Source organism: Phallusia mammillata, chromosome 3, assembly GCF_965637545.1.
Source record: "Phallusia mammillata chromosome 3, kaPhaMamm4.hap1.1, whole genome shotgun sequence".
NCBI lineage: Eukaryota > Metazoa > Chordata > Ascidiacea > Phlebobranchia > Ascidiidae > Phallusia > Phallusia mammillata.
Window position 1 is genome coordinate 9,796,308 of NC_137254.1, and position 14,000 is coordinate 9,810,307.

General features: G+C 38.9%; 1 protein-coding gene across 1 annotated transcript; it reads right to left on the reverse strand.

Annotated features, from left to right (window-relative positions):
• Positions 1 to 2,608: 2,608 nt before the first annotated feature.
• LOC145220080 (G-protein coupled receptor GRL101-like) lies at positions 2,609 to 4,429 on the reverse strand. The gene is made up of 6 exons (XM_080087374.1): positions 4,242 to 4,429; positions 3,853 to 4,149; positions 3,608 to 3,788; positions 3,359 to 3,536; positions 3,080 to 3,291; positions 2,609 to 3,015 (listed from the first exon to the last, which is right to left on the reverse strand). Exons 1-6 carry the CDS (start codon positions 4,269 to 4,271, stop codon positions 2,723 to 2,725), a joined length of 1,191 nt encoding a protein of 396 aa, XP_079943500.1. The 5' UTR covers positions 4,272 to 4,429; the 3' UTR covers positions 2,609 to 2,722.
• Positions 4,430 to 14,000: the final 9,571 nt, after the last annotated feature.

The window sequence follows — 14,000 nt, forward strand, 5'->3', positions numbered from 1 at the left end:
CGCTTAAACGGCAATACCTACGGAAATAAGGATTATGTACGCTTATGCTTTATTCTCGCTACGCTTTATTCTATTGCTTTATCGGTCGTTGGTACGAAAATAGGAAAGATGTACGTTGTGATTCCAGTCTCGCTGACCTGAAAAATCTGAAACTTAGCGAGCATTTTCTAACTGCAACTTCAAGTTGACTTGAAAAAAAAAACCTTTAATTTTCTTTCAATTCGTTCGTGTTTTGTAGTCAATAAGGTATGCATAAAGCGAACTATTCTATTGCTTTGAAGGCGATACCTATGAAAATAAGAATAATGTACGCTTCTGGTTTCCGTCACGGTAATCTGAACATCAAGAAACTTCGCGAGCATATTTTCACTGCAATTCCAAGTTGGCTCGTGAAAACCGTTTAAATTTATCTTTGTTCGTACGTGTTTTCGAACCAATAAGTTATGGTAAGAGCGAGGTGCTCTTGTGGCGTTAACAGTCGTGTTAGCAGAAATAAATATAGTGTTATTTCGGTTTTGCTAACCTGAACTATCTGAAACTTTTGAATATTTTCTCACTGCAATTTTCAGTTGGCTTGAAAAATCCGTTTAATTTTATCTCAGTTGTTGTTGTTTTGTAGCCAATAATGTATACTAAATTCCAACTCATTTGTGTCGCATTAAGCATTGTGCCAATGAAAACAAGTATGACCTTCGCTTGTCATTTCCGTTTCGCTATCCTAAAAAAACTGAAACTTTGGGAGCAGTATCTGACTGCAAATCCAAGTTGACTCGTGAAAAATGTTGAATTTTATCTCTGTTTGTTTGTATTTTAGAGCTAATAAGGTATACAGAAAGCAAACTATTCTATCGCCTTAACGCCAATACCTACGAAAATAAGAATGATGTACGCCTGTGCTTTCCGTCTCGCAAACCTAAACAATCTGAAACTTGGCAAACATTTTCTAACAGCAATTCCAAGTTGACTTGCAAAAACCGTTTAATTTTATCTCAATTCGTTCGTGTTTTGTAGTCAATAAGATATGCAGAAAGCGAACTATTCTATTGCCTTATCGGTCGTTGGTACGAAAATAGGAAAGATGTACGTTGTGATTCCCGTCTCGCTGACCTGAAAAATCTGAAACTTTGCGAGCATTTTCTCTCTACAATTCCAAATTGGCTCGTGAAAACCGTTTAATTTTATCTTTGTTCGTTCGTGTTTTGGAACCAATGAGATATGGTAAGAGCGAGGTGTTTCTGTTGCGTCAACGGACGTCTTTGGAAAAATAAATATGATGTTATTTCGGTTTTGCTAACCGCAACAAGGTGAAACTTTGCGAGCAGTATCTGACTGCAGTTTCAAGTTGGTTCGTGGAAACCGTTTAATTTTATTTTTGTTCGTTCGTGTTTTCGAACCAATACGTTATGATAAAAGCGAAGTGCTCTTGTTGCGTTAACAGTCGTGTTAGCAGAATTAAATATAATGTTATTTCGGTTTTGCTAACCTGAACAATATGAAACTTTTGAGCATTTTCTATTTTGGGTTGGCTTGTAAAATCTCTTTTAATTTGGTAAAAAAACTTTTTAATAAAATCGATAATCAATGAAGGTACAAAAACCTCCTTTTTATTCTGCTTCCTTCGTTTTTTTTCGTTTTTTTCAACGAGATGTTTAGAAGATTTTTCTTAAAATAGTGTAGGATCATGTACTATAATTTAACCATAAGTAGTGTGGTTTAGAACATTTATTCTTCTTTTTTTTCATTTATTATCCGATACAGATGTCCGCAAATTATAATTATATTTGAAAACTAGTTATACATAATGTGATATACGATTTTAAAATAATGCTATTCGATATATAGCAGAAATTATTTGTGAGGAACAAACACTTTGGACACGTTGATGAATCCAAGATTGCAAGGACGGAACCTTAATTATCAATTAAAATATAGAAATTAGGTTACTTCTGAGTCATGGAAACTAAGCATAAGTTAAAGTGTAAAACAAATATTTGATCGAGCAACCATGCATTTGTGGTATTTCCAATACTTTATAAACAACGAAACACTTAAGGTTAATTTTTATGTTAACAAATTTAATCAACATGATTGTCCGTCATAGGTTTTTTCTATGTGATAAATCTCTTTGTGATGGTGAGGACATTTTCAATTTCGGTGCACAACCTGTGAGTGACGGAGATGTCCGAACTGACTGTATTGTGTTTTAACATGCACATACATTCAAATATACCAAGACAAGCCTAAATGACTTTAGGATTTTCCTGTTGTCACAATTTTGTAAATGCAACCATACTGAGGGCTTTGTGTTTTTGCGTAACGGTCTAAAGCCTATATCTTTACGTCGAAATCAATGCTAAAAAGTCTAAATCCTGCGCAAGGTTTCTGTAAAGGTTTTTCAGGGCATTAATACAAATAACAAAAGCAAAAAAACACCCGACAGCCTGAAACCTGCAAACTGATCAACCTATTCCCACTTCAACTCAAAAACGTATTTACACTTTATTAGGCCACGGTTAAAACAATTTACCACTGGTTGATTTTGCACAGGAATGCAATAGAACAATCAACGAGAAAAACGTGGAAAATCATTTAAAGAATTCAAACATTTTCCAGCAACTGAAACAGTAAAGACACGAAGATAAATATGTACATGGTTCACAAGATATTGTCAGTTCGGTATACAAGTCCAATTTGTCAATCCTATAACATGGTCATGTATCATTTAAAGTGGGGTTTCGTCCACAACTATCACGTTCACTCGTCGGTCGGCTTCTGGCTGTTGACGTGGACGAAACTCACGCAAGCGCTCACGAATATAATCATAGAGGATTTTCGGTGCGTTTGAGTAGATGAGAGGATTAAGGGAGCTGTTGATGGGAAGCAGGATTATTGCCGAAACTGCGTAGATCACTGGAGGTACAGTTGTTCCACCAAAGTTCAAGAAAGCCATGATCGAAATTGGAATCCAGCAGAAGAAATCGGTGAAGATCAGTCGGATGATTTTCTTTTGCATTTCTGGCAAACGCAAAATAGTTTTACTACTTTGCATTCATACACAAACACATCTCATTAGGTTTACCTTGGCTTTGTTTTTCTGCTCTTGGGTTTCTCACGCCCTCATTCACTTTCCTGCCACTGGATGTTGACTTTTTGTAAATCCAACTGTACGTCACTGCCACAAATAGAAAAGCCAAGAAGTTGAGTAAGATGATACCAAGTGAATATGCCCAAGCCTTATCGGTTGGCTTCACATAAAGTTTGCTGATGCAAACGCTGTTGGTGCTGTAGTATCTACGAAACATATTGAGGGGGTAAAACGCTCAATACTTTACAACCCATCAGTTTTGCAACCACATACCCGAAATATCCTGCAATGTCAAACATTTCAGTGTAGTCATAATCTTTGAGAACATCCACAAAATCCGTCCAGGAATAAGCATTTTCTAGCTTCACAATTGCAGTTTCATACTGCTGGGAATCGTTAAGAGTGAAATTGTGTTGAAAACCTACAAACTGCTCCATGAAATTCTCCATGCCTACACAAAATGTAACATTTTAATCTAAATCAATAAATAACTATGATTTGAATGGATGTACAAAATCTTACTTGAATAGTCCACTGCAGCACTTTGGAAAAACGGGTTTTCCTTCATCCACGCTTTGGTTTCAAACAAATGTTGGAATTCAGATGTGAGAGGAATAAATGCCAGAGTGAATGAAATTGACCACGACAATAGAATGGTAAGGATGACAACTTTAAGCTTTGGGTGTAGAGATGCGTTGAAAGGCTGCAAAATATCTTTCATTGTTTGACAAAGCATGGATCTGCATATACAGAACTGAATTACTTACGTATTTTACAGCATAGAGTCGAAATGATGTCAGCAGAACCATTGTAAATACTGAGGTTTCGCTGGAAAGCAAAACCAATATTCCCATTGTAGTGCAACTTCCACTTGACCTCCAAACAAGGTCATTGGCGCAGTATTTTCCAGAGTAGTTAACACCAGCTGCGCCCAGCATGATCAGATAAACTCCCATGAGCAGGTCAGAAACAGAAAGATTGAGGACAAGAAGATGGTTGGTGCGAAATGCAGCTGTTTGTGATTCTGTTGTCATCAGGGTTTTTGCTTCCGTAACCATGACGACCTGTGATGTAATTGCAAAGCTCAAACGTGATACTTTATGTGTTATTGTCATTTGCATTACATGCGGTATAAGTAAAACAAGTCTAAACATACCAAATTTCCAAAGATTGCAAGAAAGCCCATGATCCACACAACAGCTCGTAAAAATGGATTAGCGATCAGCTCGTATCGCGAGGAGAAAATGTTCTCATCTGTTCTTGTCGATTTTGATGGACATTCGTCACTCCAGTCAGAACAATCTCCAAATCCGTTGAACTTCTGTTGGTTTGCAACACTATTATGATGAAAACTGAAATTACCCAGTAGTCATTGCATGTAGTAATACTTTTTCCTTTTTAACAAAGAGTGGTTGTTTGTTTTCGCAGTAGAACCTTCCGTCACTCGTGCAGTTTTTTTCGTCACTTTGATCATCGCAATTTATAGTGAAATCACAAATCTCTGCGTTGCTAATGGAAACCTGAAAACAAAGAGTTATGTTGCAATCAAAAATCATTAACTTGTAAAAATACCTACCTTAGCTCCATTTAACGCTGAGCAATAGAATCTATCCTGTTTTGTGCAATTTTTAGTTTGTTCGTCACTCTTGTCTTTGCAGTGGACAATGCCGTCACAAACTTTTGAAAGAAATTGATCTGGAATTTCGGAAGCAGTTTCGTCACTTCCGTCTTGACATTGCATGAAGCCATCGCAAACTTGAGATTGAGGGATGTTTGGAAGCCCATCAGTCGTGAGACAATGTTTGCGATGTTTGCAAAGACGAGGATCCTCATCGTATTCAAACCATCGATCTTCGTAGCAAACACGAATTGGACAATCTATTTTCCCGTCGCACAACAGTTTGGTGTTTCGATATTGTTCCTTTCAACCGAATCATGCAAAACAATTTTGTCTCCAAAAAAAGCACAGACTTGTTACCTTACATATGTTGTGACAAACAAGCTGATATAAACAGCTGCCCTCAATTTTACTTTAATTTACCCCACGCAATGTAAACATAAAAGACGTATTTTTCAAAAAATGTCGGTTCTTGATTGAGAAGAGTGTGGAGTCTCAAAACTGCAGCCCGAACAGGAAAATTCGTTGAAATTAAACTCAAAACATATCAAAAATTATAACAACGAAGGTAGAATTACTATAGTTATGTGGCCAATTGTGTGATGTTGTGTTTGAATTAAGTTGGAGAAATTACCCAGTTATCGGCACACCCGTTTCACTAAAATGGAAAAAGCTCGGCACGACTTACAACTTTGTCGTGATCCGAAATTATATTGTTTTAAATGACCAATAATAAAATGTATATAAATATGGCATACTAAGTTAAATCGCAAATTATCATACTAAACCTTCGTCAGCAAAACGATTAATTAAAATATTAAAAAATCTATCTAATAAGTAAACAAAACGTTTAATGAAGTTTAGCAATACAGTGTATGGCAAGTATAAACGGTGGTGCTTATCGAACAACATAAAGATAAAAACCAATCGCAAATCAACATTTAAGTGATAAGGAGATTTTCTTGTCGCGCTAGTTTCTTACCATCGTAACAGTGTGGAATACAAAACCCTTGTCACCAGTGTAAAATCTAGTTTGCTTGGTTTAAATATTTAGTACGAAATCAGTGCGCCTCAGCAATTATTAAACCATAAACAAAATTTTAAGATTGATCTTTATCAGATTGGGACAAATTAATCAATTTTTCATTTGCCAATTTTCTATCAGCATCGTGAATTTTATTATTTTGTAGCCATGATAACATTTGTTTACGGCGGGATTGAAACTCTAAAGCATAAACCGTGAAAATGTGTTATTTTTGTGCGATTATTTACATTGCGTGGCGAGTACCAACTAACTTGTCTCACCACATTTATTCACTGTCGCATTAAAGCGGATAGATTCCAATCCACGGCCGAGAATAAGTTGAAATACGAAAAAAACTTTTTTTCTGCCGTTGTCAACTATTTTGTTCATATTACTGCTTTTTTACGTTTTTTTATTGCTAAACATTCAGTACCAGAATTATGTCCTCAAAAAGGCAGCAAAAATGTTTAGACAACTTTATTTCTTTTTGTAACTTACATCCAACCATGCTCCTATATAACTACTAATTCTAAAACAATTATGTACTGCATTCAAGTGGATAGATTAGCATCAAGATTCAGAGCATAAAACATATAACACAACTTAAATGCTTACCCCACGCCCGTACCAACAATACCAACTGCCTTTAAGAATGGTGTCGGTTGGGGTTGAGTTTGAGCAATCGGCCTCCACACTCTCATTACCACTAAACATATTCACATTATTTGCCACAAAACCACTTACTATGTCCACATATTAAACCAGTGGCTTTCAACCTTCAACCATGTCGCGACACATTTTAGCAACCAAATGTAACTTGTGACTCACTTTCAAAGGTTTTCATATTTATTTAATAATCACTAGAACAAACTCTCACATTGTGCAAAAAGAATGGGTCTGATCAGCTTGCTGGTCCGTTCGGTTTAAAATATCTTGTTACAACACACTGACACACAACATCTACTATAAGTGTTTTGGTGTTTTGACATTCGTTTGCCCACGAGGTGCTGTGGCATTTGCGTTGAATTATCTACTGTATAAAGATGCAAGTTGCGTAATAAAGGTATTGCTTTGCATGGCGCGGTCATAATGGAAAAAAATGGGTTGAAATCAAGTGGTTTGACTGTTTTATTGCTTTTATATGTTTTCAACATGTTATTGCTGATAAATATTTGATGTTAATCAAAAGGTCCCGCGACCCCCAGTAAAACGGCAAACGACGCCCACGGGATTCGCGGTCTGCGGGTTGAAACCACTGTATTAAACAAACGTATTCAAAAAATGACCATTTGCGACCTTAAAAACTGTGTACACACGTACATTGAAAACTTTCCACAATTCTTAACTTCAGTCGTTTCGCAAAGACACTCATCGCTCTTATCCGGACAGTCGATGACGTCATCACACACACTTGACCTTGAAATAGTCGTGGGGTCGTTTATGCACTGGAAGCACAAACTGTGATTGAAGGTGACAGAAGGCAAACTGCGAATATCTCTGCAAAAGAAGAAAACAGTTGAAAATTCTGGTTGAATAGCTTAGTGTTACTATCATTTGAACTTACCTGGGATTTTCTGTTAGTTTTTCGTCAACCGATGAAAAGCAGAAATCAGCTGAATCGTCGCAATCCTGGATGGTATCATACAACAACTGCTGAGGCAACGTACACGTTTTACCGTTTCTGACACACTTGAAGCCGTGTCCGTTTGCTCGGGGCAACGAAGGGCAGTTGTTACATGGATCGCCATCACACACTGATGAACGCTTCCAGCAAACCGATTCCGAACACCAAAAGTGGGAGGGGCAGAGATTCTCACAGGGGGAATTTCCATCACATGGTGCAAGTGCATCGCATACGTCACTTTTTGTCAAAGCACAGGAAGTGTTGGTTGGATCCAGTATATTGTGACAAACTCCATCAATGTCGAAACATTCACATCTAAACAAATCGTATCTTTCCTACAGGAGTTTTCTAACAACAAATAAACAAACCTACCTCTTATAGTTTGATAGAAGTTTGAGGTTTTTACACATTTCTGGAACTTTTTCATCACAACTACATTCATCGCTCATATCAGGACAATCTTGGATGCCATTACACACACTTGATCTTGCAATGATCATTGAGTCATTTTCACATTGAAAGCACAATTGATTGTTGAATGTGCCCAACGAAGATTGCCGAAAGTCTCTACAAACGCAGTAATAGTTATACATTTTGACAAATGACCAATATATATTTGAGAGATGTTTGCTTATGAATTTGCTGTACTTGTGCAGATAAATGTGATGGGCAATTTGCTTCAAGAAATTTCAGCTTGAAAACCAATGAATCTGCGTCTGTATTTTATTGGTTTTACGAAAACAAATGCATTTCGCTTTTAGAAGCAAAATCAGTGTCAATATAAAAACGGGATAACAGCAATAAATCAAGCAAAAACAATTCAAAAATGTACATACGCACAGGCCAACCGCAAGAAACGCACAAGTTAAGCATCCGGCACGATGACCGGTTGCCCCTTGTGAGTTGAGGGTAACAGCCAACGAAGTCAACAGATTTTAAGGCGGATCTAGTCCGGCTTTAGAAGTTTTGTCGGCTCCCCGGTATCAGAAGTTGGCTCTAGAACGAAAATCCACTCATCCTTCCTCTGTGCACACTTCCTTGCCTCCCTTTCCCTCCCGCCGCTGCCCGTTGGGCCCTTGTCAGTGCCACTAATGCTTGGAGATTTTTCGAGAATTGACTGCACCCCCCTTTTTACCCACCTTCCGCGCGTGCTTACACCACAAAGGGAAGTCATCTACCTTTCCCCAACCGGCAACCGCGCCCTAGTGGTAGATGGTCCGGTCCTCCTTCCTCCTATCTGTGCGTCCTTAAGACGTACGGAAACCCCTCCCCCCACAACCGTCCCTAGTTGGCTCAAACCTGGCCCTTTCAGGACCCCTGCCCGGTAGAACTAAACAGTCTGGACCCTACGCTCCTGGAGCATACATCTGCTGCATTTGTTTATTTACCGATAAAGGACAGTTTCTACGTGGTATATCACAAACTGAGATCCTTGCAAGCACTGACTAATTTGCATAAATTGACGACAATGGTCAATTTCGACAACATACGTTATAGGTCGAGACCATTTCGACCATGACGTCAGCAAAAGGCTGAGTTCCCACGGCGTGCAACAAAGTTGTCCACCAAGGTCTCCTGGGGGGTTCCTGCCTTCAGTAGGTAGACAGAGGTTTTGGCTAAGTTGTCAACCAAGAAATCGAGGCATTTTATTTATGAAATGCTTGGTGAAATCAATTTTCCTATCCGCAACTTGGAGGGAATTGTCGAACGACACGGGGGTCTAGCAGAGTTTACATGCAGAACCCGCGAGAGCTTGCAGAGAAGCTGAAGAGGTCGATTTCGCCCGTTTGCACGATCTCAAAAGGACGGCAGTTTTGGTCACAGAAATACCGTTGTGTTTCTCCGTTGATGAGGATAGCGGGTACCTCGCCTCTAGACATGCCACTGTCAAAAAGGCAGAAACAGTAAAAACCGTTGCGGGACCAAGATGGAAAACGAGGTTTTGACCTCAAGACGGCCGAGTTGAGAGAAAACTCAATAGGCTCGAGAATACGAATCGAGGGATTCTCATTTTACGTGTGGTATGAAGGACAACCCCACTGTGTTTTGTATGCAGAAAATTCGGGCACATGCGGGACACTTGTGAAGTATTCTATAGCCGCGACGAAAATTTTCGACACTAGGAGACAATCGTGCACGGAGAGGCGGGCCTCAAATGAACTCCACTCCCATTCAGAATCCGAAGGATACGATTCCTCCTTCAAATGCCCCAGATGTTGCTGCGAGCAGTGCCCCTCTAGCTAATGTTGCCATAGAGGGTCCTGTCGCCCTCCAAGATGGCGACACAGACGCTGAAGAAAATAATGAGGGTGTTTTGGAGGCCGCCAACTTCGCCGAAGAGAATCAGAATCTCGGGGCCGTGTCTCGGACGCCCCGTTGAAGATGACGGAAAGATGGAGACCTTCGCCCCCGCAGACCAACAACCGAATTGTGAAGGCCGCGTCTCTGACGCCTCCGCCAAAGACAACATGTATCCTGAAGGCCGCGTCTCGGGCGCCCCCGCTAAAGTCAACATGCATCCTGGAGGCAGCGTTTCGGACGCCCCCGCCAAAGACGGACTACCAAAAAGCAGCGGAATAGAAATGCCCAAGAAGAAGAACCCTTGGGACGGCCTACTATTGGGAGATCCTGCACTGATTCACGAACTAAAATTACTGACTAATTCTACCCAAATAAGCACAAATAGCAAAGAGGAGGAAGAAGAAACGTTCATAAAACGCATGCACTCCTCCTCCGGCTCCTCAACATCGAGCGCGCACTCCAGCAAACAGCGATCCAATCAAATAGCGCTTGTTTTGTAATTGTTTACTTTTGTTTTCGTTATATATAGGCGCCTACGTCTGTTCTGTCTCGTATGCCTCTGAATGACCGATTTATCGACCAATCATACAGGACCTTTTATTTATTTTTGATTTGCACCATATGCGCTCTCCAACTTATAAGTTTATCCATATGCCATATCTCTGAATTGACGCTACGCGATCCAATCAAATAGGGCTTGTTTTGTAATTGTGTGCCTTTTGTTTTTGTTATATACGTACCTACGCGTGTTCTGCCTCGTATGCCTGTTAACATGTTGTATGTATTGCAATGTAGGCGCTATTCAGTGCGTTTTTTGGTCCGTATTGCGTGCTTTTTGTATATTTTTTCGAAGTATGCGCTCTTGTGCACGTTCTTTCTGGGAAGCCTCTGATTGGCCGTTTCGTGGACCAATCACACAGTGCTTCTCGTTTCTTCAGTGTTTACATCTTTAGCGCCCTTTCGTTTTTGTTTTCTGTGTTGGTTGGAAATGTTTTTGTTCGTTAACTTCTTATGTTTTGTTTGTTTACATCCGTATCAACCCTTTATAGTACTTGTTTTGTTTATATATTATGTATAGTGTGCGACATATGCGCGCCAATAAAAGATTTAGGCGCCCATCAAATTTAGCCATTTATTTTCAAAAAACATTCAACTATTCAGTGCGATGTTGCTCTATAAAACCACATTGTAACACTGTGAAATACCTAACTTTTTGCAAGTCGGAAATGATTACCGTGGTAATGCTGATGAAGGACCCTACACTTATGTCAGACGTCCGCGAACAGCTCGATGTAGACTCCATCGGATTAAAAACTAATTTTTGTTTGACTGACTGACATATTGTTTTTTCCAAACACGTGGCAACGTATATGCCGTAGATTCGACGTATATACTGTAGCTTCCTTTCGGAAGGAACGTTTTGCTCCCAAACTTCCAAAAGCAGACACCGGAACGAAAACGAATTGTTTGGGCTACTTCCTTCACCAACATTTTGCAACCAACTGACAGGGAAAGGCAATTGAAGTCATCGGCGTGTATTGCGTACAAGCGACCTTTCACTATCGGCGTGTGTACTGTACAAGCGACCTTTCACCATCGGCGCTGCCTTAATGCGATACCACAAATTAGCGCACGACACAGAAAATTGCGAAACAGGATCTTATATTGTGGCAACCACGCCAAAGCCAACCGAATGGTTTTTCCGGTGACTGACTTGCGATCGCAACCAAGATTTTTTCACCTACGTCAGCGACTTACGTTTTGAAAATACCGCATACATTGTCACGTGTTTGGAATGTGAAGAGCAATATGTCAGTCAAACAAAAATTAGTTTTTAACCCGATGGACCTTACATCGAGCTGTTAGCGGACGTCTGACATAAGTGTAGGGGGCTTTCTTCAGCATTTGCGCAGTAAACATTTCCATTTTTTTCAAAAAGTTACATATTCCACAGTGTTACAATCAGACTGGTTGGATGTTTGTGAAAATAAATGGCGTAATTTGATGGCGCCACAATCCATATTCAGGCGATGGTCCTTCCGGCAATTCCTTCCGCTTAGTTTTTCCTACCGCGTTTGCTTTTATCGTTTTCGTCCTTATGACCTTGAATTGCACAGTTGCTTCACGTCAAAGGAAATTTCATTAAGGTGAAAAGAGTTACTGCACAATTTACTTGTTATAGGAAATATGCGCTTAAGTAATTGTGGCGTGTATAGGATTTACACCAAATTATAACAATGGTAAAACTCTGATTCGTATTTGTCTGTTCAAGCCAACCGTAAAATTTGCAATCAAACGATATAAGCATCTCGTATATATTTTTATCGAAATTTATGTGGTAAAAATGGTTAAACAAACATATTCCGTTTTTGACGCTTTATATTGTATTAATTCGCTCAGCTGTTGACTTAAGTATATATGGTTATCACTTTAACAAATCGAATCGCTTGACGCTTCCTCGTATAGACAGTATGTTATTCGAAAGCGATACTAAACAAAACAAAAATACAACACAATTGACCTTACCTGGCATCTCCATTTTCGGGAGTGAAACATAAATCAGAGCCATTGTCGCAATCTTTTACTCCGTCCCACAAGAACATTTGCGGGAGTGAGCACATTCGGTTGTTTTTGACACATTTGAAGCCGTATCCGTTATTCCAGTGTTGAAACGCAGGACAGTCATTGCAGGGATCGCCATCACACACAGTCGAACGCTTCCAACAAGTTGAATTCGGACATCGGAAATGCGAGGGACATCCGCCGTCACAAAGTGTTTTATTCCGACATGGAATGTCACCCTTGCAATATTCTAGTCTTCGTAGTGCGCACACATCACTCTTACTGTTAAGCGTGTTGTCGCAACTGTAAAGAGAAATATTATGATTTAATGCAAGAAATATCCAACATTTCAATACGATGATTAACCAAGTCAGTTACATTGATGTGTATGAATATGAACATTTCATACAAATATAATCCTCCTTGTTCACTTGAAATATAACTGTTGTGCAGGATTGGTGTTTCATGAGTTATCGCAGCTTTTTAGAGTAGTGATTTGAAACACATGGTGTGAAGATAATGATCCGATTAACAAACAAAGTTTAGTTTTCTAATGTCATTCAAAACTATCCTTGTTGGTTTACTTTCCATGTTATCGACGCGCTTGCAAATTTGTATTGAGTAAAACTCAAAGTTTATAGATAACAATAGATTTAAACATAATTGAAATTATAAATATAAAATGAAGCTTTTGTTGTTATGTCACTCCTATTTTTAAAACAAAACAGGAAAATATAACGTCTACCTGATGTAGGTTGATGTTAAGTTTTCAGGGTAGGTTGAAAATGTGACTTGTTTCTCATCACTTCTGTCATAGCACTCAGGGTCGCTATCGCAAAACCACTGAGCATACATATTTCTCCGACCATCTTCACATTCGAAACCTGCAACAAACACAAAATTAGTTGCGGATTGTTGACGTTGTGTTACATCACAGTGATAATCAACGTACTTTGAACCAGTCACCAAATTTCTAGCAAAAAATGTGCAAATGTCGCCATTAAGTAAGCATTTGATTTACTAATTTCAAATTCCATGTTAACTGTTAAAACTGTTTTCATGTAAAATGTCAGCACGTTGAAAAGAAACAGTTATATTTGTTGTAAAGTAAATAAATCGTGTGCGTGTCAAGGAAAATACACTGACATCATACCCCACGAGTGTCGATAATTTGCTTAACACTCTAGGTGGCACAAAGAGCACTTGCGTCTATTTAAAATATATTTCTTTAAAGATACTGAAGTTTAGGGCTGTTTGTTTTGTGATAGGGTTTTGTGCTAAAGAGTTAAAATCAAATGCAATTTCTTTTTTCATTTTTAACCTAAAACCTACTAAATTTGTATCTAACACTACCTGTTTTACAACTATTTTAATAATTCAGCTCTTTGCGCTACCTATCGGTATTTAGTAAAATTTCGGCTGATGTGAGTTCTGTTGTGGCGAAGCTGTTTGGCGGACTGTGGCAACTGTATAAACAACACTTATATAATAGCATCTACAATAGCATGAGCAATATACATAATGTTTTCCACGGTATTATATGAAGTATTACCACAATATTTACTTAGTATATGCGCATTAATCCATACACAATGCAAGTTTTGAAATACGCAATTTGAGAGACTTACAAAAGCTGGACACTAGTGTCCAACAAAGCGTACACAATTTACTCGCAGCTACACGATTCGTTTTGTTCACTTTATCATGATGTTGGGCAATTTTGTTACGAATGAAAATTGAATTAAACTGATTAATTAAAAGCCATTCTGCAGAACACGTTGATTTT